This window comes from Lactuca serriola, chromosome 6 (genome assembly GCF_051521515.1).
Source record: "Lactuca serriola cultivar US96UC23 chromosome 6, Lser_US96UC23_V15, whole genome shotgun sequence".
NCBI lineage: Eukaryota > Viridiplantae > Streptophyta > Magnoliopsida > Asterales > Asteraceae > Lactuca > Lactuca serriola.
In genome coordinates, this window is record NC_136413.1 from 126,163,784 (window position 1) to 126,189,515 (window position 25,732).

Consider the following 25,732-nt stretch of genomic DNA (forward strand, 5'->3'; position numbering starts at 1 on the left):
TCCTCCCTTATCACCTCCTCCTTGGCCACCACCTTCACTGCCACATCCACCCTTGTCACAACCTCCTTGACCACCACCTTCACCGCTCCCTCCTCCCTTATCACCTCCCCCTTGTCCAACACCTCCACCACTCACTCCTCCTATGTCACCTCCTCCTTTATCACCATCGCCACCATTCTCTCCTCCCTTACCTCCACATCCATAACCACCCCATCCTCCAAAACCTCCACCACCACATCCGCCACCCTGTCCTCCACTTCCATATCCATAAGCCCCACCACCTCCATGATGTGTCTTGCTGACTAAATTTCCTAGGAAATAATAGAATAATTAGAACATGCCAATCACGAACTTTACTGAGAATATGTTATATGTTAGTGTCTCATATCGGGTAGCCAAGGTTATTTTCTCACTGTTGGAGTTTACCGTTGCTTCTTAATTAATGTTTCTTTTAGAACCCCATATATCTTGTACACACTAACATTATAATATAAATAAGAAATTAAACTTACTTTTTCTCTCATCATTTCCAGATGTTTCAGAGATTACAGCAGACACGGTGATAACAAATGCACAGAGAAAAGCCAACACTAACACAAAGCCATCTTGTTTTTTCATTTTCGGAAATTATGTGTGTATATACTAACGATGACTTATACAAAAAGGTTACGGATTTTCAGGCCATTTATAGAGTAGAAAACATTAAAAGAAGCTTGCCTACTACTTACCTCCTACCTAGTTCGGATGGGAGTTACATTACTAGCTAAAATTATATCATGTTTTCTTATATCATGTTTTCTTGACTAAAATCAGCATCATGACAAGTGTCAACAAAATTGCCACCTGGAAAATGCAAATGATACTGCTTTTACGTATCTTAAATTAAAGTTATCATTTATGAATTGGATTCCTTTATATTACGTACACATCTCCAATACACAGATGGAACTTAAATACATATGCGATTGAAACACTCAGAAACCGCTTGTTTATAATATTTAACTTTTTGTAGATTGAAGTGGAGTCGACTCCCTTTTAGCTGCAATTTGTTCAAACAAGTCCCGGATCTTCAACCCTACAATGGTTTGAAAGAGACCAGTGCCATTATTGCTACCCGGAAAGTCAGCATGCTTCAACATTTGTTGTGTGATTTCACCATAGAATTTCGTTGAGATGTTACTCAAATGGCTTTCAACATAGATGAGTTCATCTAGTCTATCAAACTGCCCATCCATCTCCAACACCGAAACCTGCAACAAGATTGAACTTTCGGTGAAATCATCTGTATAATATTTACAGGTGTACATACGTAGCTTGAGGTATTAATGGTGTAGTAGGTTTACCTCATGCCCAAAGTAAGCGTCTGGGCCATATGAGAAGCTGATGCCAGGATACGAACAAGTGAGCTTCCTCCCACATGGGATCCATGAGATTGTGGAACCTTCATCGAATAAGTACACAGGATTGAAGTATGGAACTCCTTCTTTCATGATCAGCTTCACTCTCAACACTTTTCCTTCGTTGTCATCTGGAATCAGACGTGTAGGCAACACTTCAATAACTGCGTCTGCATATTGCTTTTGAGGATCTGTATATATATGTGATCATGATCATAAGCAGGGATTAATTAATAATATATTCGTAATTCGTGGATATATAAAGAGTTATGAGATCTTTAAGCATGGGTGAGAGGGTTACCAATATAAGCATCAAAATCTGGTTTTCTAGCCTCGATACTAGCTTTAATGCTTTCAAGACTGTGTCCTCTCTCTGCCATGTCTCTCTAGAGTTCATAGATACATATGGTGCATTTGTAAAATTATTCATTTTTTTTTTCAAAATATAATTTCGTATTGTATTTTTGTAATAAATATATTCATTTGATGCTAAACCTGAATTTTCCAGGCGAATTTAACTTCGTTACTGATGTCCAAGTAGATACTGAAGTCTAGGAGATCTCTAACTCTCGGATCATACCTATATTTAAAGAAATAAAAAAAGATATGATCATAAGTTCATAATTCATAACCAAAGCTACAGTTATTGCATAATAATGATGATTATCAGTTGAAATTTTTTTCATGATATAGTTATAACTAAAAATAGGAATGATATGATGTACATAATCTAAATAATTAGTGCATAGCGTTAGAAAAATAAAGTAAGAAAAAGTAAATATAAAAAAACAAAGTTTAAATTGTCTTCAACATGGCCCCACTGATATTATGAGGATATGATCATAACATTTTCAGCCATACAAATGTATATCCAAAGTACCAGCTTAGATATCCTCTTCATATCCTCCACAAACAAACGGATCGACATTAAACTTTAACATTAAACGATCAAACTTTCTAATGTCTTCCAAAATCTTTAAAAAAGTTGAAGAAATTCATCACCCTTTAAGACTTACATTGGGTGAAGACCTTCAATGACAAGAATCTTAGGGGATTTGATGAGTTCAGGAGGATCCAAAAGACCAGTAACATGGTTATAAATCGGCTTCTCAACAGCAACACCATTTTTAAGAGCTTTAACCTGTTCATACATAAGATCAAAGTCATTGGCTCGTGGATCAAGTGCAGTCACTCCCTTTTCTTTCCTTCCAGTTCTGTCCAAAGAATGGTAATCATCCAGACATATGACTGTAGTTGTATCGCTTATGAGTGTATTTGAGTCGGGATTCCCTCCTTTTGGAGGGGAAGCTGCACCTCCAAAAACACTGGTCAACCTTCTCATGAAGGTACTTTTCCCACTCCCAGAATCGGCTGCAAGTCCGATTACTATTGTGTCCCCTGAGCATGTTATTTCACCACCTCTCATCTTGCCACTACTTGTCCCTTTACCTCCATTGCTGTAGAAAAAGACTCGCTTTTGGTTGAATCCCAGGTGGGTTTTTGTGGGTGTTGAGATCGAGCATGTTGTGTTGAGAGCTTGGAGTGTGTATACTGTGCACGCTGCCATTCTCTCTCTCTCTCTCTCTCTCTCTCTCTCTCTCTCTCTCCTGAAGTTTTAGAGAGAGAAATGTAAGAGCTTTTGAATGTGTAATTCAAGATTCACAGAACTCCCTTGAAGTATAAAAAGAAACTAACGAAAGTGTAAGAATAAGATGAGAAATGGATGTGGGGGACATCAGCTAGCTTTATGGGTTTCTATGACTGCCCTTGGTTTTGGACAAAATTGGAGGTAATTTTAAGGTGGGGGTAGAGAGATATAGTTGGGGTTTCTCCAAAGCTCCAAGGGTATATTGGTCATTTAATTGATTGAGTTGAGTTATGTAAGATGCTGAGATGAAAGTAGATCATAATAAAATAATGGCATTAATTTATTTAATAAAGCTAAATAGGAAATTTTATGAATTTGAATAGTACACATTGGGCCAAAATTTGTAATCTTCCAATCAATTTGTAATTGCGGTAATAGATTGTTTTGATTTAAGTATAGGGGATCAAACTATTCTATCGAATGAGAGCTTCAAATAAGTGGGCCTTATGATTCATAAGGCAGAGAGTACTTGTAGAGTTACCTAGATGTCACTCATCGCATATATATACAAGTAGGCAAAAATGGAGGATGATGTGCGAGTCTTGTAAGAGGGAATGTAGGGGTGTTTGAGATTATTTTTTTAGTTTTAAAGTCCTTTTTGTAAAAAAAAAATTCAAAACTAGTGGTTTAAAATGTGTTTGGATGAATAAATGACAAAAGTTAATTTTAGGATGTTAAAAAGTCATTAAAGTCACGATTTCGTGACTTTTAGAATCCAATTTTTTTCCTTTGAACTTTTTTTTTTGAACTTTTCAACTTCTCATATCTCTTTTGAATTTTTTTTTTTACTTTTTGGAAAAATGAAAAGTCCAAAGGTCGTTTTTAAAGTAATCTCAAACACCCTCTCAAAGGGAAGTTTTATAGAGAAACTATTAGGTCTATCATGATGATCCGAATTAATCTTGGCGGACAAAAAGCAGCACGATAGGAAAATAGAAGTAGCTGAAATGAGGATACTAAGGTGAACTTGCTGAACTTTGTTAGATAGAATACCAAAATGCGACAATAAGAAATTTGTTAGGAGTAAGGAGCATAAAATTAAGGAAATGATGATTGAGGTGGCATTGACATGTCCAAATGGGGCTGCCATCGACGATGGTAATGTTGATATAGTCAATAATGTTTGATAGTAAGAGGAGGATAGGACATCATGTAAGGAATTGGTAGGATAGTATGAAACTATACACAACAGGTCTTTGCTCTTTCCAAGGAAATGACCTCGGATAGTAGCCTAGCCCCTTGCCGTGTGCTAATTTTTTTTATCTTTATTGTTATAAATGTCCCTGCTCTTATACTCATATATGTGCATTATGATTTTCTTTCTCCTTTATCTTTTACTAATTACTTTAACTTACTCTTTCCATGTCTGAGCTCATTTGTAGGTTCTCGGACTCATATGCTTGTATTATGATGTACTAATATTTTTATTTTTCTACACATTTTGATTTACTACCTCTTGTTTTCCATTTGAATGTTCTTGTAACGCCCTTATCGGAGGTCATATGTGATGCAATTGTTCTTATAGACATGACTACTTACATCTACTGACATATGACTGCTCATACCCCATTCTTATAGGATTTATGAGGTATATTGATGTTGTTGTAGTGATTGTTTTGATCTAAGGGTATTGATGTAACTCTATGATTCTTTCATATATTTTAGCTTTCTTTTGGATTTTTCTCGCACATTATGGGGTTAGGGCTTTAAACGAACTGAACATTCAACGAACGGTTCGTGAACCGTTCGGCGTGAAGTTCGTTTTTTTCGTTTATTTAATAAATGAACGAACATGAGCACAAATTCTCGTTAGTTTAGTTAAATGAACGAACACGAACAATGATTTTGTTCATTGAATGATGTTCGTGAACGTTCGTTTATGTTTTTCATTTACATTCGTTCATTTAAGTTACATTTATGTTCATATATGTTCAATTGTGTTTGATTATGTCACACCCCCGACCGGCGGTAGAAACGTTGGGCGGTGCGAACGTGGGGAAATTGGACTGAAGCGTACAGATATATAAAGAACATAACACAGGGTTTATCGTAAACATTTCTTTTATTTATTATAAATTATTTTGGGGTTACATCGTTTTGAAAAAACAAACATCCTAAACATGACTAAAGACGATAAATAAACGCTACTTAAACTCCAGCAGCTTCCTTGTAGACTTCCTCCTTCTTGACACGACTATCCTCCTTCTCCTTAACACGACTATCCTCTTTCTCACTCATCTCCCTGAGAATACATGTATTTTTGAAAACGTCAACATAATGTTGGTGAGTGCATATGTTTGTAGAGTTTTCGGCTTTTAATTGGTTGTATTAGTTTAAGAATCCGTTTTTTCATAAAAACATTTCCTAAAGTATTTTATCAACCCTAGCTTACTATCTTTTAGGATATCTAACAATCATATCTTATTATCTTATTAGGATATATTTTATTAGTCATAATTTACTATCTTTGTAAGATATCCAACGATCCTAACATATTTTATCTACCATTCTAAGGCATCGCCGATGGTAGTCTGAACTCTAAGGTGATCTAATGTATTATCATGAGCCCCCATAATCGACGTTGTTTGACTAAAAATTGTGTCTCGCCACAATGCTTCATTGGACGTCAAATAGTGAATAATAAAAAAGTTATTCATTCGATATTGTAGCAATCGCAGGTGGGGTTGTTAGACCACGTATACACATATATTTCTAGCTCTCACAATATTAACGATTATAGGTATTTAGGAAATGATGAATTTAATCAAGGATTTTGGATGAATTAAAGCTCACTAACGCATTTACCTTAGGTATTTATCTTTTATCTTTTAACGTAATCCTTCCTAGGGATTTCCTATAACTATCACAATATAAACCTTTTATCTTATATTTGATAATTGCAACCTTTAATGTCATAATTATTTAGTATATATATATATATATATATATATATATATACATATATATATATATATATACCCTAATTATGGTTATTGAAAACATGATATTTGGCGGAGTAACAACTCAATACGGTGCATATCCCTAAATTTAACCAACATAACTTCTAGGTACTATGTTATCCTAGGGAATTGGCCATTATAACATCTATGTATTATCTCTTCCTAGACTATCGGACATCATATATCTTAGGTATAATATCATAGCTTATAACTAGACATAGTATCTATAGCTACATTATCCTAAGGTTTTAATCTTTATAAAATGATATGATATTTATAATGATAAATATATTTTGATAAAACCATTTGATAAGAATATACCCCCCCCCCCCCCACGTAAAACATTCAAAATAGTGGAAATAGGGGTCGTGTACTCACCCTAGTCGTGCGAAACCTTTGATGTAGGGTTGAATCAGGCTCAGGACTCTAGGGATCACTCCAGATGGCATCTACTTCGAGACTTATATATATATATATATATATATATATATATATATATATATATATATATATACACGTGTCGGGCAAATATTTACTCGAATCTGGTGTTAGGTGCGCGGCGAGTGGAGATGCGCACCGGGAGCGAATGAAAAAGATTTTGTAAAAAACATAACTTCTTTGTATGTGCTCCGATCTAAGTCCTCTCTATATCTATGTGTTGGTCTGATCAATGGGTACTACAACTCTCCTTTAGGTTGTTTTGGCTACCTTTGACTTTCATTTTTTTTGCCTAACGGGGTTAAAAATAAATGATTTTATAAAAATCATCTCTCTCTCTCTTACGAACTCCATTTTCGGCAAACTTTATCCCAAATTTTATATCTCAAGGAGTACTACGAAACTCCTTTTTGCACTTTTAGTCCACACTCAACCGATCTCTAAGTACCTTTTTGATGTAATTAATTTTAATTACGCAGTTGATTTCTATTTTTATAAAATCCATAACTCTTTCCTTTGGAGTTGGATTTTTACGAATCTTATATCCTTGAGATCACGTTGATGAGTATTATCTAAGTATGTTAACCAGCTTAGGAAACTCTACAACTTTTCGGACACTAATTTATAAGCCTAATGAACGTTTTTAACGAATAAATGTAATGACATATTTGATTCGTATTGTCTCAAAAATCAAATATTACAACACTAAGCTATTACATCTATTTCCCTACTCTTTCCTATTAGTGACAGAAACCTCTCGGTTGTCACAGTCTCCCCTGTTTAGGAAATTTTGTCCCAAAACTTTATCTTGTGGTCGGGCTTCCTTCGAAAAAGTGAGGGTACTTGTCCTTCATTTGGTCCTCTCATTCCCATGTATACTCTGGTCCTCGCTTAATGTTCCATCACACCTTAATAACGGGCATCCGACTTTGCTTGAGTCGTTTGACCTCTCTGTCCATTATTTCGACTGGCTCTTCGATGAAGTTCAGTTTAGGGTTAATTTGAATTTCATCAAGTGGAATGACGAGCGTATCGTCGGAAAGGCACTTCTTAAGATTTGACATATGCAAGACATCGTGCCCATTATTAAGCTCTTGGGTTAACCTAATTCGATACGCAACTGGACCTATCCTTTCGAGGATCTTGAATGATCTTATATACCTCAGATTTAGTTCACCCTGCTTTCCGAATCTTAGAACTCCTTTCCAAGGAGATACTTTGTGAGTACAATAAATGATGCGCAAGGACAAGGTTTAAAAACTCAAACCTTGAGTTAATCTTAAAGATCAATGTCTGTTCTTAATTGATATTCCAGTCAAGTCTAGTAATAATAGTCAAGACTTGAAGTAAAGATTCAACAAAGTACACAAGTATTAAATGAAGAAACTATGAGTATAATCAATGAAAAGACAATAAATGAACAAGAAGAATGTTGCGAAGGGTTTTGAATTGAAAGAAATGTGAAAGAGAGTTAAAATAAATATTTGTTACCTTTAGAGGAACAATCTATATATTTCTTGTCAATAAAATCACTCCTTATATAGGAAAGGAGGTACATCATACAAACTGCATTTTGTTCCTAGGACTGGATAATAAACAAATTCTGACAAGTGATTATCAAACTGATACAAAAGGCTAAGTCCTATGAAACGTTACATCATATAAAAGACAAGAAATAATAAATGCATAAACAGACTATCAATCTCGGATCTTTGCTCCATCTCGGAATGGTCTTCACCTTAGACTCAATCTCTACTTCGGAACTTGCTGACTTTGGAACTTCAATACTTGTGATTGCTAGAGGTTCAATTTCAGGTTCCAACAACTTTAAGCATCACCATGTCTCCAACTTGGAATTCCATGGGTTTACGCCTCACTTCGGTGTAGCTTTTTCGACAGTCATGTGCTACCTTCATGCGTTCTCTTATCTGCACTATTTTTCCATTCGTCTCGTGGATAGTCTTTCGAACTGTTCGTAGGGTATCCCATGCAAATTTCATGGCCAGTTGGGTATCGCCAAATTTTGTCTAACAAATGGGAGATCGACATTTTCAGCCGTATAGTGCTTCAAACGGTGCCACTTCGATGCTCGTATGATAGCTATTCTTGTACAAGAACTCAACCATAGGAAGGTGAGTATCCCATGCACTTCTAAAATCTATCACAGATACTCTAATCATGTATTCCAACATTTGAATGATCCTTTCACTTTAGTCATCGGTTTGCGGATGATAAGTTGTACTTATATCTAGACGCGTACCAAGGAACTTTTGTAAACTCTGCCAGAAGCGAGAGGTAAACCTACTATCTCTGTCAGAGATAATATAACACCCATTACTTCCAGTCAATGTCAGTCAAACTTGTTCAAATAAAAGTCTAAAATACAATCGTATACAAGTGAATCCATATCATAGCATTAATACAATAAGAACTTGAACGCCTTAAGGGCATGTTTATATCAGCTATTGTATGAGCCTACTTTGATAATCATACTTATATAAGTTATATATACTTATATATTAAAAACCATGCATATGTATGTTTATATAGGTTGATATGTTTATATATACTAAATACTATGAGGAAATAAGATGATATGAGTAAACATAAGTCAAAAGGTGAAGTTAAAATCCAAAATTTAACACCTTACATATGAGATTTCGGTCTTGGGAATCTAGGATCAAAGGTGTTTTCGGTTTTAAGCATCTTTGACCACATAATGTTTTCGGTTTTGAGCATCTTGGAACAAGTTGTGTCTTCGGTTTTGCATCCTCCACTAAGACCGAAATCAACATCCTAGTGGCCAAAATCCCCCTTAAATATCTATAGATATTTTACTTGATTAAGTTTCCAAAGTGATAAGATACACATTCCAACGTAAACATCTCATCATATATATATATATATATATATATATGTGTGTGTGTGTGTGTGTGTGGAAGGGTTATTTGGAAAACAAAAAACCCTAAAAATCATAAAAATACATAAAAAAAATGACTAGACATTACAACACTTTTTTCTGAATTTTTTTATCAAAAAATCGTAGCCTTTTGGACAATTTCGCTAAAAAAATCAATTTTTTTTTGTAAAAAAAATTTCAAAAAAATTTTCAGCGATTTTTTGATAATTAAATTCAAAAAAAAAGTTTTGTGATCTCTAAGTATTTTTTTTATGCATTTTTATGATTTTTAGGGTTTTTTTGTTTTCCATAGAACCTAAACTTCTCTCTCTCTCTCTATATATATATATATATGAATTGAAAACAACTTCATTCTCACATTCTTAACTACGAAAACACTTTGCATTTGCTCTCAAAACCCATATTCAATCCTTCACATCTTCAAGCAGTTACCCAGATCATCTTCAAACCTTCAAACTTTCATAAGAACATCCAAATCAATTCCCAGGAACTTCTTCACAATTAGTAAGTAATTTATACAAACTAATGTTATTTATCATGTTAAATTATTAGTTTATCTAATTTACACATATAATTATGTGTATAATATAATTAGGATATGGTTATTTACATGTATTCTATCCCGAGGATCACCGCGACCAAGTTGTACCCAACCAAAAATACGCATTCGAAGTGAGTTCATACCCCTACGTTTTCACGATTTTTAATTGTTTTAGAGGGGGGATACAAGTGAAACACATGTAATCGTGTGTTAATATTTAAATTATTTCAAATAGTTTCAATCGTTGTCGTTGTTTAAAATCATATATTTATATATAGAATTATATAATTAAAATTCAATAGGCTTAGAATTTGTGATTTTGCTTTATTTCCTGTTCTTTGTTTGGTTGTGGGCTTAGGGTAGAATCACTTATTCGACTGCCTTTTTAATCGTAGTTATATAAATATTATATTTATATAAGTATAAAACTATTTAAACATGTTAAACAAAAACATTATTTTTTTCAATCTATTTTAGTACCGTTTGGACATAAATGTTAAATTTCAGAGAACATCTTTATCACAGATTTTATGATTTAAACTTGCAAAATCATTAACAATACAAAGGTTTTCATTTCAGTAGAACACACACATATAAACTATAATAGGTATAGTTTATGGAACTTACATATCATTTTACCGAGTTCGAGATACAATACGGAAAACAAACATATAAACTATAATATGTATAGTTTATGGATCATATCCACTTTGTTACCAAGTTCAGAATACATTACGGAAATCAAACATATAAACTATAATAGATATATTTTATGAAATATACATACAGTTATTCATTACAAAGTGACTTTTCATTATTCTACACGTAACCGACAATATAGCTTTATGAGACATACTTCACGTATGAATACGTAAATAACTTCACATAGTTTTATTAAATAATAAAATTACAAAACAGTATTTTACAGTACAGCTGGCAAATCCAGGCACTTACATTTACAGAGTTTTCATAACAAATACATAATACTATTTCCAATACAAAGAAAACATACATTTTATGGTTTTATGTGAATTAAAACTAAGTTATACTATTTCAGAGTACAACAACACTTATACATTTTTAATCTCAAGATACCAAGACTACAATTCATTTACAACAAAAAAATATTGGATTTTCTGAAAGAAACCACATACATTTTCAAGGAACAAATGACTGATTTCAAATAAAAACATGTTTATGAACTCACCAACTTAATTGTTGATACACTTTCAAAATTACTTGTATTCTCAAGGAATCAGTAAACAGGTACCCACAGGTTTTGAGAAAACGGAGCTTCATTGATTTACATCTTTTAGTTTTTGCTATACATTTTGGTGTAAGTAAACATTGATTTGAACACAGGTGTAAAACTATAATTTATCAATATCATGGTTGTTGTACTTTGATTACTATTATGCAACTGTTGTGATATTGTACATGACGTCATCCGCCCCCGAACGTTTCCGCCGTTCTGGTTTAGGGGTGTGACAGATAATGGATAAGGATACCCCATGCAATCTAACGATCTCTCTATGGTACGTTCTGGTCAGCTTCTCCATCTTATCTGTCTCTTTTATCGATATGAAGTGGGCAGACTTGGTTAATCTATCGACAACTACCCATAGAGTGTCATAACCAATAGTAGTCTTTGCTAATTTGGTAACAAATGTCATTACGATCTACTCCCACTTTCACTCAGGAATCTCCAGCTGTTACAACAATCCTGAGGTTTGTTGATGTTCTGCCTTGACTTTGGAACATGTTAGGCGTTTACCTACATAGGTTGCAATCTCAGCCTTCATGTTTGGCCACCAATAAAGATCCTTTAGGTCCATGTACATCTTATCTTCTCCGGGATGAATGAAATATCTAGTCCTATGGGCCTCATTTAGAACTTGTTCCTTAACCTATGTATATTTTGGAACCCATACTCGGTTCATGAAATATCTCTTTCCATCATCCTTAATTTCGAGTTGTCTTTCTATCCTTATGAGGCCTTCTTCTTTAACTTTTCCTTTCGTTAAATCTTCGAGTTGAGCACTCCTATTCTGTGAGATTAGATTTGACTAGATGGTCATCGTGAGTTCTTTGACTGTACGAGGTTTAACTCATTTTTTACGGCTCAAAGCGTCAGCTACAATGTTAGCCTTTCATGGGTGGTAACGAATCTCACAATCATAGTCGCTTAAAAATTCTAACCATCTTCTTTGTCTCATGTTGAGCTCTTTCTGATCGAAGATGTGATGCACACTCTTGTGATCCATGTATACTACACACTTCGTTCCATAAAGGTGATGATTCCAAATCATCAGGGCAAAAACTACTACTCCCAACTCTAGGTCGAGGGTGGTGTAGTTGTTCTCATGTACCTTAAATTGTCTTGAGGCGTAGGATATGATCTTCTCTCGTTGCATCAACACACATCTCAACCCCTAATGTGAAGCATTGCAATATACTATGAAGTCATCCGTGCCTTCTGGAAGGGATAGTATCGGTGCACTACACAACATTTCCTTTAGCTTTTGGAAAGTCGTTTCCTAATGGTCTCCCCAAATGAACTTTACTTCCTTATGGGTTAATGTTGTGAGGGGTTTGGCTATACGAGAGAAGTTTTTTATAAATCTTCGGTAATATCCAGCTAGTCCTAAGAATTGACGCACCTCTGTTGGCATTTTGGGCACTTCCCAATTCTTTATCACTTCTATCTTGGATGGGTCGAAATGAATTCATCTACTTCTTACTACATGCTAGAGAAAATGTACTTCTCTTATCCAAAATTCTAACTTAGAGAATTTTGCGTAAAATTTTCTTTCCTTAAAAGCTCTAGTATCACTCGAAGGTATTTCCCATGCTCTTCCTTGGTTTGTGAGTATACTAGAATACCATCAATGAATACAATCACGAATTTTTCCAAGTAGGGCTTGCACAGTTGATTCATAAGATCCATAAAGACATTTAGGGCATTGGTTAATCCGAAGGGCATGACTAAGAACTCATAATGACCATAGCATATCTAGAAAGCAGTCCTTGGAATATCCTCTTCCATGACTTGAAGTTAATGATATCTCGATCTCATGTCAATCTTAGAGAAGTAATTGGATCCTTGAAATTTATCGATGAGATCGTCTATTCGGGGTAGTTAATTTCTATTCTTAATGGTCAACTTATTTAGCTCTTTATAGTCTATGCATATTCGAAAAAGATTTGTCCTTCTTCTTGAAAAAAAGAATGGGTGCTCCCAAAGGCGAAAAGCTTGGTCTAATGAAACCCTTTTTTAATAAGTTCTAGTAGTTGGTTGGAGAACTCTTGCATATCTGAGGGTGCTAATATATAAGGATACTTTGCTACGAGGGCAGCTCCTAGAACTAGATCGATTCGAAACTCTACTTGTCGAGTTGGCGGTAGACCTGGTAGATCTTCAGGGAATACATGAGGGAAATCGCACACCTGAGGTACTTCCTCATTCTTTTTCTTCTTATTGGCTTTCCTATCGACAATATGAGCTAAGAAGGATAAATACTTTTTATGCAAGTATTTTCTAGCCTTCATGCAGGAGATGATCCTAAGGTTGTTATTGGGTTTGTCGACGTCAATTATCATGTGTTCTCCATTTAGTAGGGTAGACGTAAGGCTTTCTCGAAGCATAGCACCTCGACGTGGTTAAAGGATAATTAGTCCATACCGATGATGACGTCGAAACTTCCAATGACCATTGGCATAAGGTCGATGAGAAAAGAATGGTTATCTAATGATAAGGCACAGTTCCTAAGTATTTCCTTAACACTACTGACTTGACCGTTAGTCATTTCTACCCTATAGGCTTCCCTAAGTTTACTAGAGGAGTGATCTAATGATTTCCTAAATTTGGGAGTAATATAGCTTCTATCGGTGCCGGTATCAAAAAGTATATTTTTATATAAATTATTGATTAGGAATGTACCCGTCACCACTGTTGGGTCTTAGACGGCCGCTCTTTCTCCTATGAAAAATGTTGTGCTTCTAGCATTATCTCCCTGACCTCTCAACTTTGGACAATCCTTCTTGATATTTCCAATCTCCTTACACTCATAGCACGCTCGGCTATCTATGGATGTTTTTCCTCGATTGGGTGGGGTTTTGCATCTGTTGGCAAGATGACCTTTCTTGCCGTATTTATACAGACCCAACATGCTTCATTGTGATAAAACACACGCTCATTTCATCTAGGTCTACTTCCATAGGTATTCCCTGTCGAGGATCTTGAAACCGAAAACACCTTAATAACTTCCTTCTTCTTCTCCGTTGGTTGCCTATCCTTCTTCTTAGACTCCTTGCCAAACTTCCTCTTTCTACCCTCCACCCTCGGAAGGTCGTCCTTCTAACCATCGTTCCATGACGAACCTATTGATGGGTCAGAGTAAAGGATAGTCTCTTAGCATTGTCGAAGGTAGTTGGCTTTGAGGCAGTAACTAAGCCTTGGACAAGCTGAGGCAAACCCCAAATATATCTTTCTATCTTTTTCTTTTTTGGGGTAACCATATCGGGACATAAGGTGGCAAGGTCATTGAAACGGCTTGTGTAGGTGGCAACATCAACTTCTTGCATCGTGAGATTCCACAGCTCCTGCTCCATCTTTTCATTTCTTCGCGTGGACAATATTCTCCAATCATGAGTTGCTTATACTCATTCCAAGACATGGCGTTCGCTACGTTTACGCCCATGGTCTTGGTGCAACTATTCAACCAATTTAAAGTTGCGTCTGCCTGGGTGCAGGAGGCAAACTTGACTTTATAGTCCTTCGGACAGAAGCTTATCTCGAATCTTTTCCATCCACTTAGTCAGCCCAACTACGCTTTCGTTTCCATAGAAGGGTTTCGGCTTACAGTTCCTAAAATATTTATATGAACAAACTCTAGTTGGACCTCGATTATCACCCTGTGAACACTCGCCTCCGTTACCTCCTAATCCTAAGTTCCTACGGGTTTCTAGGCTTGCTATGGCGTCAGTTGTGCGTTGAGCCACTAGTGCCTCGATCGCTGGTGAGCTCATAGGCTCGGGTTGGTTTCGATTGGCCCTAGGTTCCTTCTAGTGTGAGGCATGATTATAAATTGAAGGCATATGTTAGTTGTTATTTTTGAGTTTTACTTTGATATTTTAGTTAGAAGAGTTAACTATATCAAGAAAACAAAGCAATCAGGCAACAAAATAAACAGTAAGATCACATAGTTTTCATTAACTTTTCGCAAACTTTATACAACAGATTTTTAAGAGCAAAAGAGTGTACAATAGTGTGGTTTGAGCAGGAATAGTATCTATTTTACACAAAATAGGTAGTGGTTTCCTATTATCGGCTACACGACTATTCCCTCCCTCAAAACCCAAAAAAATTCAGTCTCTAGCTTCCCTAGGCTAGAACTATTTACCGTAACCCAAAACAGACTAATATAAAGGCCACTATTTAAGCTAATTGATGTTGTAGGTAACCCATCATGACCTTCATAGTGGCCGCTCCTATCCCAGAAACCAACAACCTCAACTCCGTCTCTCTCATGCATTCCTCGAGACTCTCAATCACGATATGTTATTACTATACTATAGAATGAGTCTCCTCTAGATGATCATAAGCATGGAGAATCCTTATTTCATCGTAGAATCTTCCTTGCTCTAATACCCTAACTCTACAAGCTAACATACTGAACTCCCTCCTTAACGATTCGCGATCTTCATCCCCCTGATGTATGCGATCCCCATGTCGTGCAACATGCGAGACTAACACTGAGATCGCACGATTTTTGGGATCCTCTAGGATGGAATCGCGCCTCGGCGCCTAGGATGACTCTCCAATACCATAACAACCTATATTATCCTAATGGATCCACTCATCTACCTAGGGGTGTCCACTTATGGGTGGGGCAAGGTTTCTTGGATGGAATCGAAGATGATGGTGGGGAGGCTGCCCTCTTGCGGGATGGGATGGGAATGGATTTTCTGGGGGTAGTAATAATCTTGCGTCCCGGGATTTGAATACTAAGAAAGGATGGGGTAAGTTGGGAAACAGTCTTTGGTGATGACTCTAACTCAGTAAGGTCCTCCACCTGAGTCTCCTGGTGGGAAGAAAAATCTAGATAGGGTGAACCGTCTGCAGGTACTCCATCGATCTCATCGCTAAGCTGCTCTTCCTCACTATTTTCTTCCTCATCTTTAAATGGCTCCTCTTCAGCTGATACTGGAGTAGGCAGTAAGGGCATCGTCGGATCGTAATCGCTCCTAATATCGGGTGTGTATGGCACCACCTGGTCTTCCACCAAATAAGGATGTGACACCCAGTCCCATATGTCCTCCATATTGTCTCTAATTCCTTCATAAGACATCAAACAGGTAGATGTTTATGAGAAATAATATATAATGCATAGAATTTCCTATCATAGTGTGTGTGTGTGTGTGTATATATATATAGAGAGAGAGAGAGAGAGAGTAAATAGTACCGTATCTTAGGTAACTTTCTATATGGATGGTGTGTCGTATGCTTGTCTCTATTTCAAATATCCTTCAGGTGTACCATCCTCTTGCACTAGGTCTTGATTTAAGGCTATAGTCTTCTGGAAGTCGATCTATGCTACTGATCTGAAGATCCTCTAATGGTAGGCCTCGTCCTAATCTTCTAACTAGGCGTGCTAAACTAATGATCCATAAATCTTCAAGCGTTTAGATTTTAAACTATGACATCCAGTTTTACGCGTGCGTTAGTTGTACCATAATAAAACTTAGTTGCACATTCTATCTCTAGTTGTGGTACGACGGCGGTACTAGACTAACCCTAGTATTCACTTTTGACCTAAAATCTTAAGTTGTGATTTGAATGGATAGTTTTTATGATATACCAGTGTATTTATAAGAGATTATATAAATCTTTATATGATTAGTGTTTGATTAGGGTATTTTATTAATTATATGTTTGTGTACCTCAAGACTACAAGGATCGGCCAAATAGGAAAAGTTGTAGGGGGACCATTTTTGCATATAGTTTTTCTGAAATCTAGCAACCCAAACGACAAATTTTTCCAGCCTAGACACCTCTCCCTTAAGTAGTCTATTTGTATGGTAATAAATAATAATACTTTTATTAGGTTTAACTAATTCAGAGTTTTATGACATAGGTTATAGTCATAGTTTCTAAGGAATTACTAATTCGCTATAACATGTAACTCTGATACCAATCTGTCATGGCGTCGGCCGGGGGTGTGACAGATTACATTATTAAATTATATTTTTTTATGTTCATATATGCTTTATTATGTTTGTCTATCTCTGTTTGTTTATGTTCGTTTAGCATGTTCACAAGCATGAACAATGTAATTTGTCAAACGAATGAGCGTGCACAAGAAAAGTCGTTTGTGTTCATTCTTTGTTTCGTTAACTTAAATGAACAAACATGAAGAACCTTCGTCGGTTCGTTGATATCCACATGGGATGTATTAAAAAAACTTAATCATTAGTGTTGAATGGTTCCAACCTCTTACTATTTTAAATAAGGTAGGGTATTTGTTCGGTGGTCGTTCATAGGTTATATCAAACGCGTTGAATGTTGAATGATTTATAGGTCTATTCAATGATTCAGTGATTCAGAGTTCTGAATGGTTTAATTCAAAGGTTATCAAAAAGACCTTAATTATATCATTTGAAAATGTAATTATTTGAAGGTTTTAAGGTTTCATATGTTATTTTTTAAGTTAAGTATGTAGGTTTCCTTAAAAAATGTATCTACAACATGTGTTCTAAATACTTCTTGTATCCTAAAAGTTAAAGCCATAACTTTCATATATAGTTATCATCCTATTAGTTTAATCGGAAGTCTCTACAAAAATTTTGTTCAGCTTCTTGCTAATACTCTTTAGATAATGATGAGGTCTATCATTTGTGAGTTTCATTCAATGTTTAGTAAAGGGATACAAATGTTGAAAAGGTCCTTATCTTAAATGAGTTAATTCCTTGGGCCAAAAGTGTCAAGAAAAGCTAATATCTTTTAATGTTGTTTTGCAGAAAGCTTATGACTGGGTTTCTTAGAGCTACCTTGACTCCATCCTTTTAGGTATAAGTTTAAGGGATAAGTGGAGAGCTTATATTAGAGCTTATTTTCGTTTTCCACAACTTTTATTCTTATAAATAGGTCTTCGTTCGATGAGTTTAGATTAGATAAGGGTCTTATAAAAAGTGACGCCTTATCTCTTTTTCTATTTTTCTTATATGGGAGGATTGAGAGTTTCCTTTTGGGACGCTATAGAAAAGGTATAATCAAAGGTTTCAAGATTGGTAGTAGGGAGCGTCTCCCACATTTGCTTTGTAGATGACACATTGTTTGTTGGGATTGGGGAAAATGAACACAACAAATTATATGTATCCTTAGAGTTTCTATCTAGGCTTGGTCTTCAAATTAATCATAACTAATGCAAAATTTTAAAACTTTTAGTTGTTGGAATAGGGATCGAGGAGACAAGAGGATTTGGCCAATATTATTCATTGTAAAGGGGATAAATTACCTTGAATCTCTAGATGCAAATCTTAGATCCTATGATAGAAAAGTATTCCAAAGGTAAACTCATAAGTTGGAAGTTCAAGGAATTGTTGATAGGAGGAAAACTAACTCTCAATAAGTATGTGCTTGGTACTCTCTACACTTACTACTTTTCTTCCTTTAAAGCCCCACAAAAGGTAACTAACGCTCTTGAAAGTCCTTAGAAGGAGGTTCTCCTGGAGCATTGAAAGGCACAAAAAGAAGATGTATTTTGTTAAATGGAAGGTTTTTATTTTGATAAAAAAAAAAAACAATAAATGCGGTTAGGACATTGGTAGCCTCTTTGGAGCTAACTGGGCTTTGCTTGCAAAATACTGGTGGAGGTTCCTTTGTGAATAAAACTCAAAATGGGTCTTGGTAATTAAATCTAGCTATAGTCAACATGGAGGTTTTTGAATGCTAACTTATATAGATGTAATTCCTAGTGGAAAGGTATTTTCCTTTGTAACAAAACTCAAAATGGGTCTTTGTAATTAAAGCTAGCTACAATCAACATGGGGTTTTTTTAATGCTAACTTATAGATGTAATTCTTAGTGGAAAGGTATTCTTGCTTCTCTTAGTAACATAACCACCCCAGGGTGAATCTTGATTCTTACTTTGTTATGAAAGTGGAAAACAAGATAACAACTAGCTTTTAGGAGGATATGTGGGTAGGAAATGTTAATCTTTCGAAGATATTTGCACTCTTTTATGTGATGGTATTTACCCCATTGATAGTTTTTAGAAAGAGTTACGTATATATTCATCATGTGGAATTGGAAAAGTCGATCATACTAAGGATTGAAGAATCAATATTTATGGTCTCTAAATGTGATCCAAGGAGTTATAATGTCTAACAAATATGATAGGTGGGTTTGACTGATGGGTGGTTCGTGAAACACTGTGAGGTCCTTTAGAAAATTCATTTATCATTCTATCCTACAAGGTTGTAATTCGATTACTCATTTTAACTACTTATCCCCCTTAAAAGTCAATATACTTTGGTGGATATTACTATAACATCCTTAAAAGTAAGTTTAAAAAGTTTGAACATATATTCTTTTTGCTATAGTTGTTATTTAATGTAATGTTAAACTAATAAAAAATGAAGTTTAGTGAATTTGGGAATGATTTTTATAAATACTTGTGGCTTTTTATTGTTGTACCAATCTAATTTTGCAAGATATCAAAGATACTTGTTGAAAAGTATGATGCTATTTCAAGATATCATAAAAGGGTTGGTTTGTGAGGTGTTTGTTGTTTGTGGGTATTTTGTGCAGGTTTATGTTGGAGGGTTTATTGTGTTCGTTTTGTTAGGTTGAAGGATTGGGCCTTGTTTCTTTCATTCTCCAAAAGCACACGGATCTTATTTTGGTTCAAGTTATGAATGCGAGTTCGGTTTTCCCGTGTATGATTCATGGTTTATGCCCAGTGTATTTAAAGTTGTTGCTGGCTCATTTGTTATTTTTTTAGCATAGATATTTTGTATTTCACTTGCTTTTCCTCTTGTCTTGTTCATCAGTCTTCGACTTTTATGGTTTATAGTTTCAGGTTATAAATCTCTTTGTGTGTTCATTCTTCTGTTATTGTTTTTGTAATAAGCTTGAGAGTGAGTGTTATTTGTAGCGAGGTTTTCATTGTACATATATGTTCAAACCAACTGGTTCTAAATAAATAGAGAAATGTTGATGTTCTAATTCTTGGTGTTTTGTGTTGTTTCTTTATTGTTTTAACATGGTATTTGTAGCACCTGGTTCCTGGTATGTATGATTTATTTGAGTATTTTTCCCTTTTTAGCCTTGGACTCGGCGATTCGTAGGCTAGACTCACCGAGTAGGGACGGGATTTTGAGCACGTTTAAGTTGGAGACTCGGCGAGTCCATATTCTGGACTCGGCGAGTCCATCAGTCTGGAAGAAACCCTAATTTCAGGGGTTTGTACCCTATTTAAACCCCCTTTATGCGCCCCAAGTTAGCCTCCATCACCCTCAGAGCATCATATATCGAACCCTAACCCTCTCCTTGTGATTTGAAGGGATCTTGTGCTTGTTCCTTGGAGTTTGAAGAAGAGAAGGAAGGAAAGACCAAGAGAGAAGGTGAAGAGCAAGAATCGAGGACTTAATCCAGAGTTCTTTGAGGTACAACTCGGATCTATTATATTTTCTATGCTTAAATCCCCATTAGAACACCATTAAGTTATCTTTGACCCATTTCCAAGCTTGTTAGTGGTATAGGGATCATAATGGGCTAAATAGCTGCTAGATCTGGCTATGTTCAAGTCCCAGGAGCCTAGATCTAATACCTTTATGGGGTCATATTGCATGAAAGCCCTAGATCTACCCCCTTTTTTGTGTGTTTTGGGCCTTAGAATCCCCATGGATGAATATATACACGTAAAGTTGGAAACTTTACGTGTTAACCAAGTCCTAGGACCACAGATCTATGAATGGAATGCATTGTATTCAAGCAGAATCGAGTGTAGAGAGATTACATGGATGCGACTTGGCGAGTTGTTCTTCAAACTCGGCGAGTCGAGTCGCGAGTCCCCGATATTTTTCCCCTTTTTGAGTAGGCGAGTAGAGTAGTGAGCCATAGGTGGACTCAGTGAGTCGGAAGCCAGACTCATCAATAGAGGGACTCGGCGAGTCAATGCCCTGACTCGGCGGGTCCAAGGCAATCTTCATAAAACTCGGCGAGTCGAGGACAGAACGTGTTCATCGGATGAAGATTAACTCGATGAGTTGTTCATACAACTCGGCGAGTTGGATGAAGGACCATTGTGTATTCAGTTAGGAAGAGAACTCGTCGAGTCAATGCCTAACTCGACGAGTAGAGACGGGAGTAAGGTCAATCGGCTGGATATGAACTCGACGAGTTGGCAAGCCAACTCGGCGAGTCGGGTCAACTGGAAGTTGACTTTGACTTGACTTTGGTTTGGAATCGGTCAGGGGTAAAATATTCATTTTACCCTGGGATTAGTATCAATGTCTGATTAAGTGTTTTATGGGAATATAGCCGGGGGATCACCGGAGCAGCTGTCAGACATTTGCGGATCAGCTTTTCAGCAGTCAGCCTTTTGAGGTGAGTTACCTTCCAATAAGGGTGGGTCTAAGGCCACAATGGCGGCCCACCAAGTAGCTGTATTTTAGAAGATGATTGTCTTCGTGATAATTATCTTGGTATGGATACGTGTTTGCTTATGAGATATTTCTGTATGATATGTTATGCGTAGGATAGGGATAGTTTTTCCCTAACAATGGTCTTTAGGACCGAAGAGTACATCAGTACTCGGATATGCCTGATTGTATGCTTTTACCTTGTTTTTGTATGCTAGTAGTAGTAAGGGGGTGGAATAGACTCCTGTTACCGGTTGAAAGATATTGATGATGATTACCAGTTGAAAGATACCGATGATGATTACCGGTTGTAAGATACCGATGATGATTACCGGTTGAAAGATACCGAAGATGATTAAGATACCGATGGCATTGAATGGTATGTGGTATGATGGGGGAACTCACTAAGCTTCGTGCTTACAGTTTTAATTGTGCTTTCAGGTACCTCTTCGTCAAAGGGGAAAGAGCCGGCGGCTTAGTGGCGCATCACACACATGATTTCCGCACTGGATTTTCTAGGATCGTACTCTGATTTTCCTGTTTCCGATGATATCTTTTTGAGACATGACCTTATGTTTTATAATTAATGTAACTTTGACAATGTTTTAGTAATACACCTTATTGTATGCTAAGTTTTAAAAATGAAATTTTTGGCCTCGAAATTTGGGTCGTTATAGTATTAGAGCGGGATTGAGTAATATGTGTTGTGTTATGTTCATTTATCTCGATCTAAGGTTTTTCCTTTCTATTTAGGGTTTCTTGTTCCGATTGTGTTGTGTCTTCCTATTGTTTTGTGTTTCGATTAGGGTTTTCCCTTTGGTTTTGTGTCTTCATGGCTAGATTGGTGTTTGATTTATTGTATTATGGTAAGATTGGTGTTCGATTGTTGTTTCTTTTATGAATTGCAGTGTGTTCTTTGAACCATCTCGGACATCTTCGTCTATTGAGTGCAAACGCTAGCTTGAGAGTAAATGTTAGATAACATTTGGTTACTTCTAATGGCCAACACTAAGCCACGGTCAACCTCAACAGGCGCAAATGGTGCAATCTGAGTAATTCAGGTGGTCCTTGGCATTTGGATGCCCTTGGTAATCATCTATGTTGCTTGTTGTTATTTGTTTTCGCAAAAAAACCTTGTAAGTCTTATTTTAATTTCGGTACAAGTTCTTGGGATTATTTGTTAAGTTCCAAAGTATCATTTAACTTTGTGTAAGGCTATGTGTCTTTACTATACTTGCTCTGGTCCAAGAGTGACTATGAATATGGGTAGTATAGGCAGGTTGAGTGATACTTCCTACCGAGTTCATCTAATATCTTGGTTCTTCTTTATGTGTATTCATCATAACTGTTGAAACATCTCCAGGAGGATCTGGTACTAAGAATAGTGTTGATCATTATGATTTTGATGATCCTTTGTTTCTGCATCCGTTTGATAATGGTATTGTTTCCATAATTAGTATCAAGTTAACTGGTCATAATTTTTTTGGATATGGATAAGTTCTATGATTAGGGCTTTAAAAGGGAGGAATAAGCTAGGCTTTGTTGATAATTCGTTTGTTAACTCTGTCAATGATGAAGCTAAAATCCATAAATGTAAAAGATTCAATGATGTTATATGTTCTTGGCTTTTAGGTTCTATCTCTGAGTCCATTTATGCTAGTCATGTTTGTTCTGGAATTGCTTCTATTATATGGAATGAAGTGTTTGAAACATATCTTAAGGCTGATGGTTCTGATATCTTTAATCTTTATAAGAAGATCAATTCTTTGTCTAAAAATGGTTTGTCTGTTTCTGTGTATTATAGTAAACTTGATGCTCTTTGGAAAGATTTTGATGGTTTAATTAAAGTTGTTGAATGTACTTGTGAAGCCTCTACTCAGTTTAATAATAATTCAAAGTTAATGAAGTTAATAATTTCTCACTAGTTTAGATGATAGTTTTATTCAAGTAAAAAGCCATATTTTTCTCATGGATCCTCTTCCACATGTAAAAGCAGCTTTGTCAATTGATTCTAGAGAAGAATCTCTTCAAAAAGAAGGTTCTCTCTCTAGTAGTTCTTCTAAAACTCAAGCCTCTACTTTTGCAGGAAAACTTTCTGATCAAAAGAAAAACTTCTAATTATACAACTCGAGGAAATCATAATTTACAATATAAGAATAATGGTTTGAAATGTCATACAGTTGAAAGATGTTATAAACTTATTGGTTTTCCAAGAGATTTTGATTTTAGGAATAGTTATAGCCAAAATTTTAGTAAAACCGTGTCTAGTAATGTTTTTGTGTTGAATACTTAGACTGATCAGTCTATTAGTACTCAATACAATATCAATTCTTAGATTGTTTGTGGTTCTGACAAGTTTTACTTAACTGGTGATCAGTATTTTAAGTTTTTGTATCTTATCAATGAGAAACAAGGAAGTACATAAGTGATTGTTAATATGGTAGGTATCTCTTTTAATTTTTTTATTACTAGTAAAAATGGGTTATATGTTCAAGTGCTAGTCGGCATATGACTCACAGTAAAGTTGATGTTTCAAAACTTGATTTATGTGTCTAAGATAATTTGGCATAATAGATTAGGTCATCCTGTTGATCAGTCTCTTAATGTTCTTAGAGGGTCTCTTGGTTAGGATCTGAGGCTCTTCCTCTTTGTGATGTGTTTCATAAAGCAAAGTAGTATCGTAATTCTTTTCAGAATAGTGAACATAAATCAACCAATTTTGGAGAATTAACTCTTCTTGATGTGTGGGGTCCTTATAGAGTTACTACTTCAGATGGTTTTAAGTTCTTCTTGAGTATTGTGGATGATTTCACATGAGGTGCTTGGTTTTACTTGATGAACTCTAAAACTAAAGTTTTTATTGGTTTTCTGTTTTCTCTAACATGTTAAAAAATCACTTTAATGTTTGTATTAAGACTGTTACGTCTGATAATGGGATTGAATTTGTTAATAATCAATTCAACCAATTTTTTTAGAAGTAATGGTATAATACATCAAACTTATTGTGCTTACACTCCACAACATAATGGTGTTGTGGAGAGAAAGCACATGCATCTACTTAACGTTTGTAGATCTCTTCTTTTTCAGTCTGCGTTGCCTCAAAAAATTTATGGTGAAGTTGTTCTTGCTGCAACTTTTGTAATTAATAGACTTCCAACTTCTATTTTGAATGGTAAATCTCCCTTTGGAATGATTTTCAATAAGGTCCCTATTTTTAAAAACTTAAGAGTTTTTAGTTGCTTGTGCTTTGTTGTTAGATTAAATGTTTCTAATAAACTGGCTGAGAGGTCTGAAAAATTTGTTTTTAGTTGGTTATTCTAATGAAAAGAAAGGGTATAAACTTTTTACCCTTGACAACAATTCTTTTTTCTTTTCTAGGGGTGTAAAATTTTATGAAGATGTTTTTCCTTACAAAATGAAAAATACATTGGTGGAATTAATCAAAATTCTAATGTTTTTTATATGACTAATGAGTTAAATACTAGGCACTTTGTTTCCAATGATTATTTTTTCAAAACATCTTGTATATCTTATACACTTGCACATGATGAATATGGTTTTAGCAATCAGTCTGAAGGTACAAGTGTAGCCATTTGTTCTGAGCTCGCTGGACCCAGCAGCCAGGGTGGCAAGGTACTTAGTCCTCATTCCATGGAGGTTATGCCTGATCCTTATAGTGTTTCTGAGGAAACTAGTAATTCTGAATTTGAACCATCTGGTAGTGTCTCTTGTTGGGTTTTCTATGCATAAAATACACTTAAACTAGGTAGCGGAAAATCAAACTATGATATACCAAAGTCTACATGCACCCTAGGATATATGGCTTCATACTAATTACAACTACCCTATGAAACATAAAACATAAGGAAGAGAAACATACCGCTTATGTAGCCCTTGGTCTCCATGCTTGAGATCTTGATCTTGTCTTCCATGAAGTTACTTTGATGAGAGGACCCAAACCAGAATCCCTTTAATGGTAGCACACCCAATGACAAAGAGTGGAATAAAAATAACCAGGAGAAGGGTAAATTTCACAACCCTAAGAGGGTTACAAATTGTCCCTATATGGGGAGGAAGAAGGGTTGGCGAAACTTTAAGCCAAGGTGCAAGGAAGAATGAAATCCCTAAGGCCCTATTTATAGTCTTGGATCCCTTCCTAGGTTTTTTACTCCTTCCCATGTA

General features: G+C 35.7%; 2 protein-coding genes across 2 annotated transcripts; one reads left to right on the plus strand and one right to left on the minus strand.

The window, feature by feature from the left end:
• Nucleotides 1-894: 894 nt before the first annotated feature.
• LOC145056764 (phosphoribulokinase, chloroplastic-like) lies at nt 895-3,185 on the minus strand. The gene is made up of 5 exons (XM_079004485.1): nt 2,414-3,185; nt 1,893-1,977; nt 1,699-1,783; nt 1,344-1,588; nt 895-1,250 (listed from the first exon to the last, which is right to left on the minus strand). The coding sequence occupies exons 1-5, from the start codon at nt 2,962-2,964 to the stop codon at nt 999-1,001; spliced, it is 1,218 nt and encodes a 405-aa protein (XP_078860611.1). The 5' UTR covers nt 2,965-3,185; the 3' UTR covers nt 895-998.
• A 19,867-nt stretch (nt 3,186-23,052) lies between these two features.
• Nucleotides 23,053-23,668, plus strand: LOC145060129 (uncharacterized). The gene is made up of 2 exons (XM_079007850.1): nt 23,053-23,407; nt 23,481-23,668. Exons 1-2 carry the CDS (start codon nt 23,053-23,055, stop codon nt 23,666-23,668), a joined length of 543 nt encoding a protein of 180 aa, XP_078863976.1.
• The last annotated feature ends 2,064 nt before the right edge of the window (nt 23,669-25,732 follow it).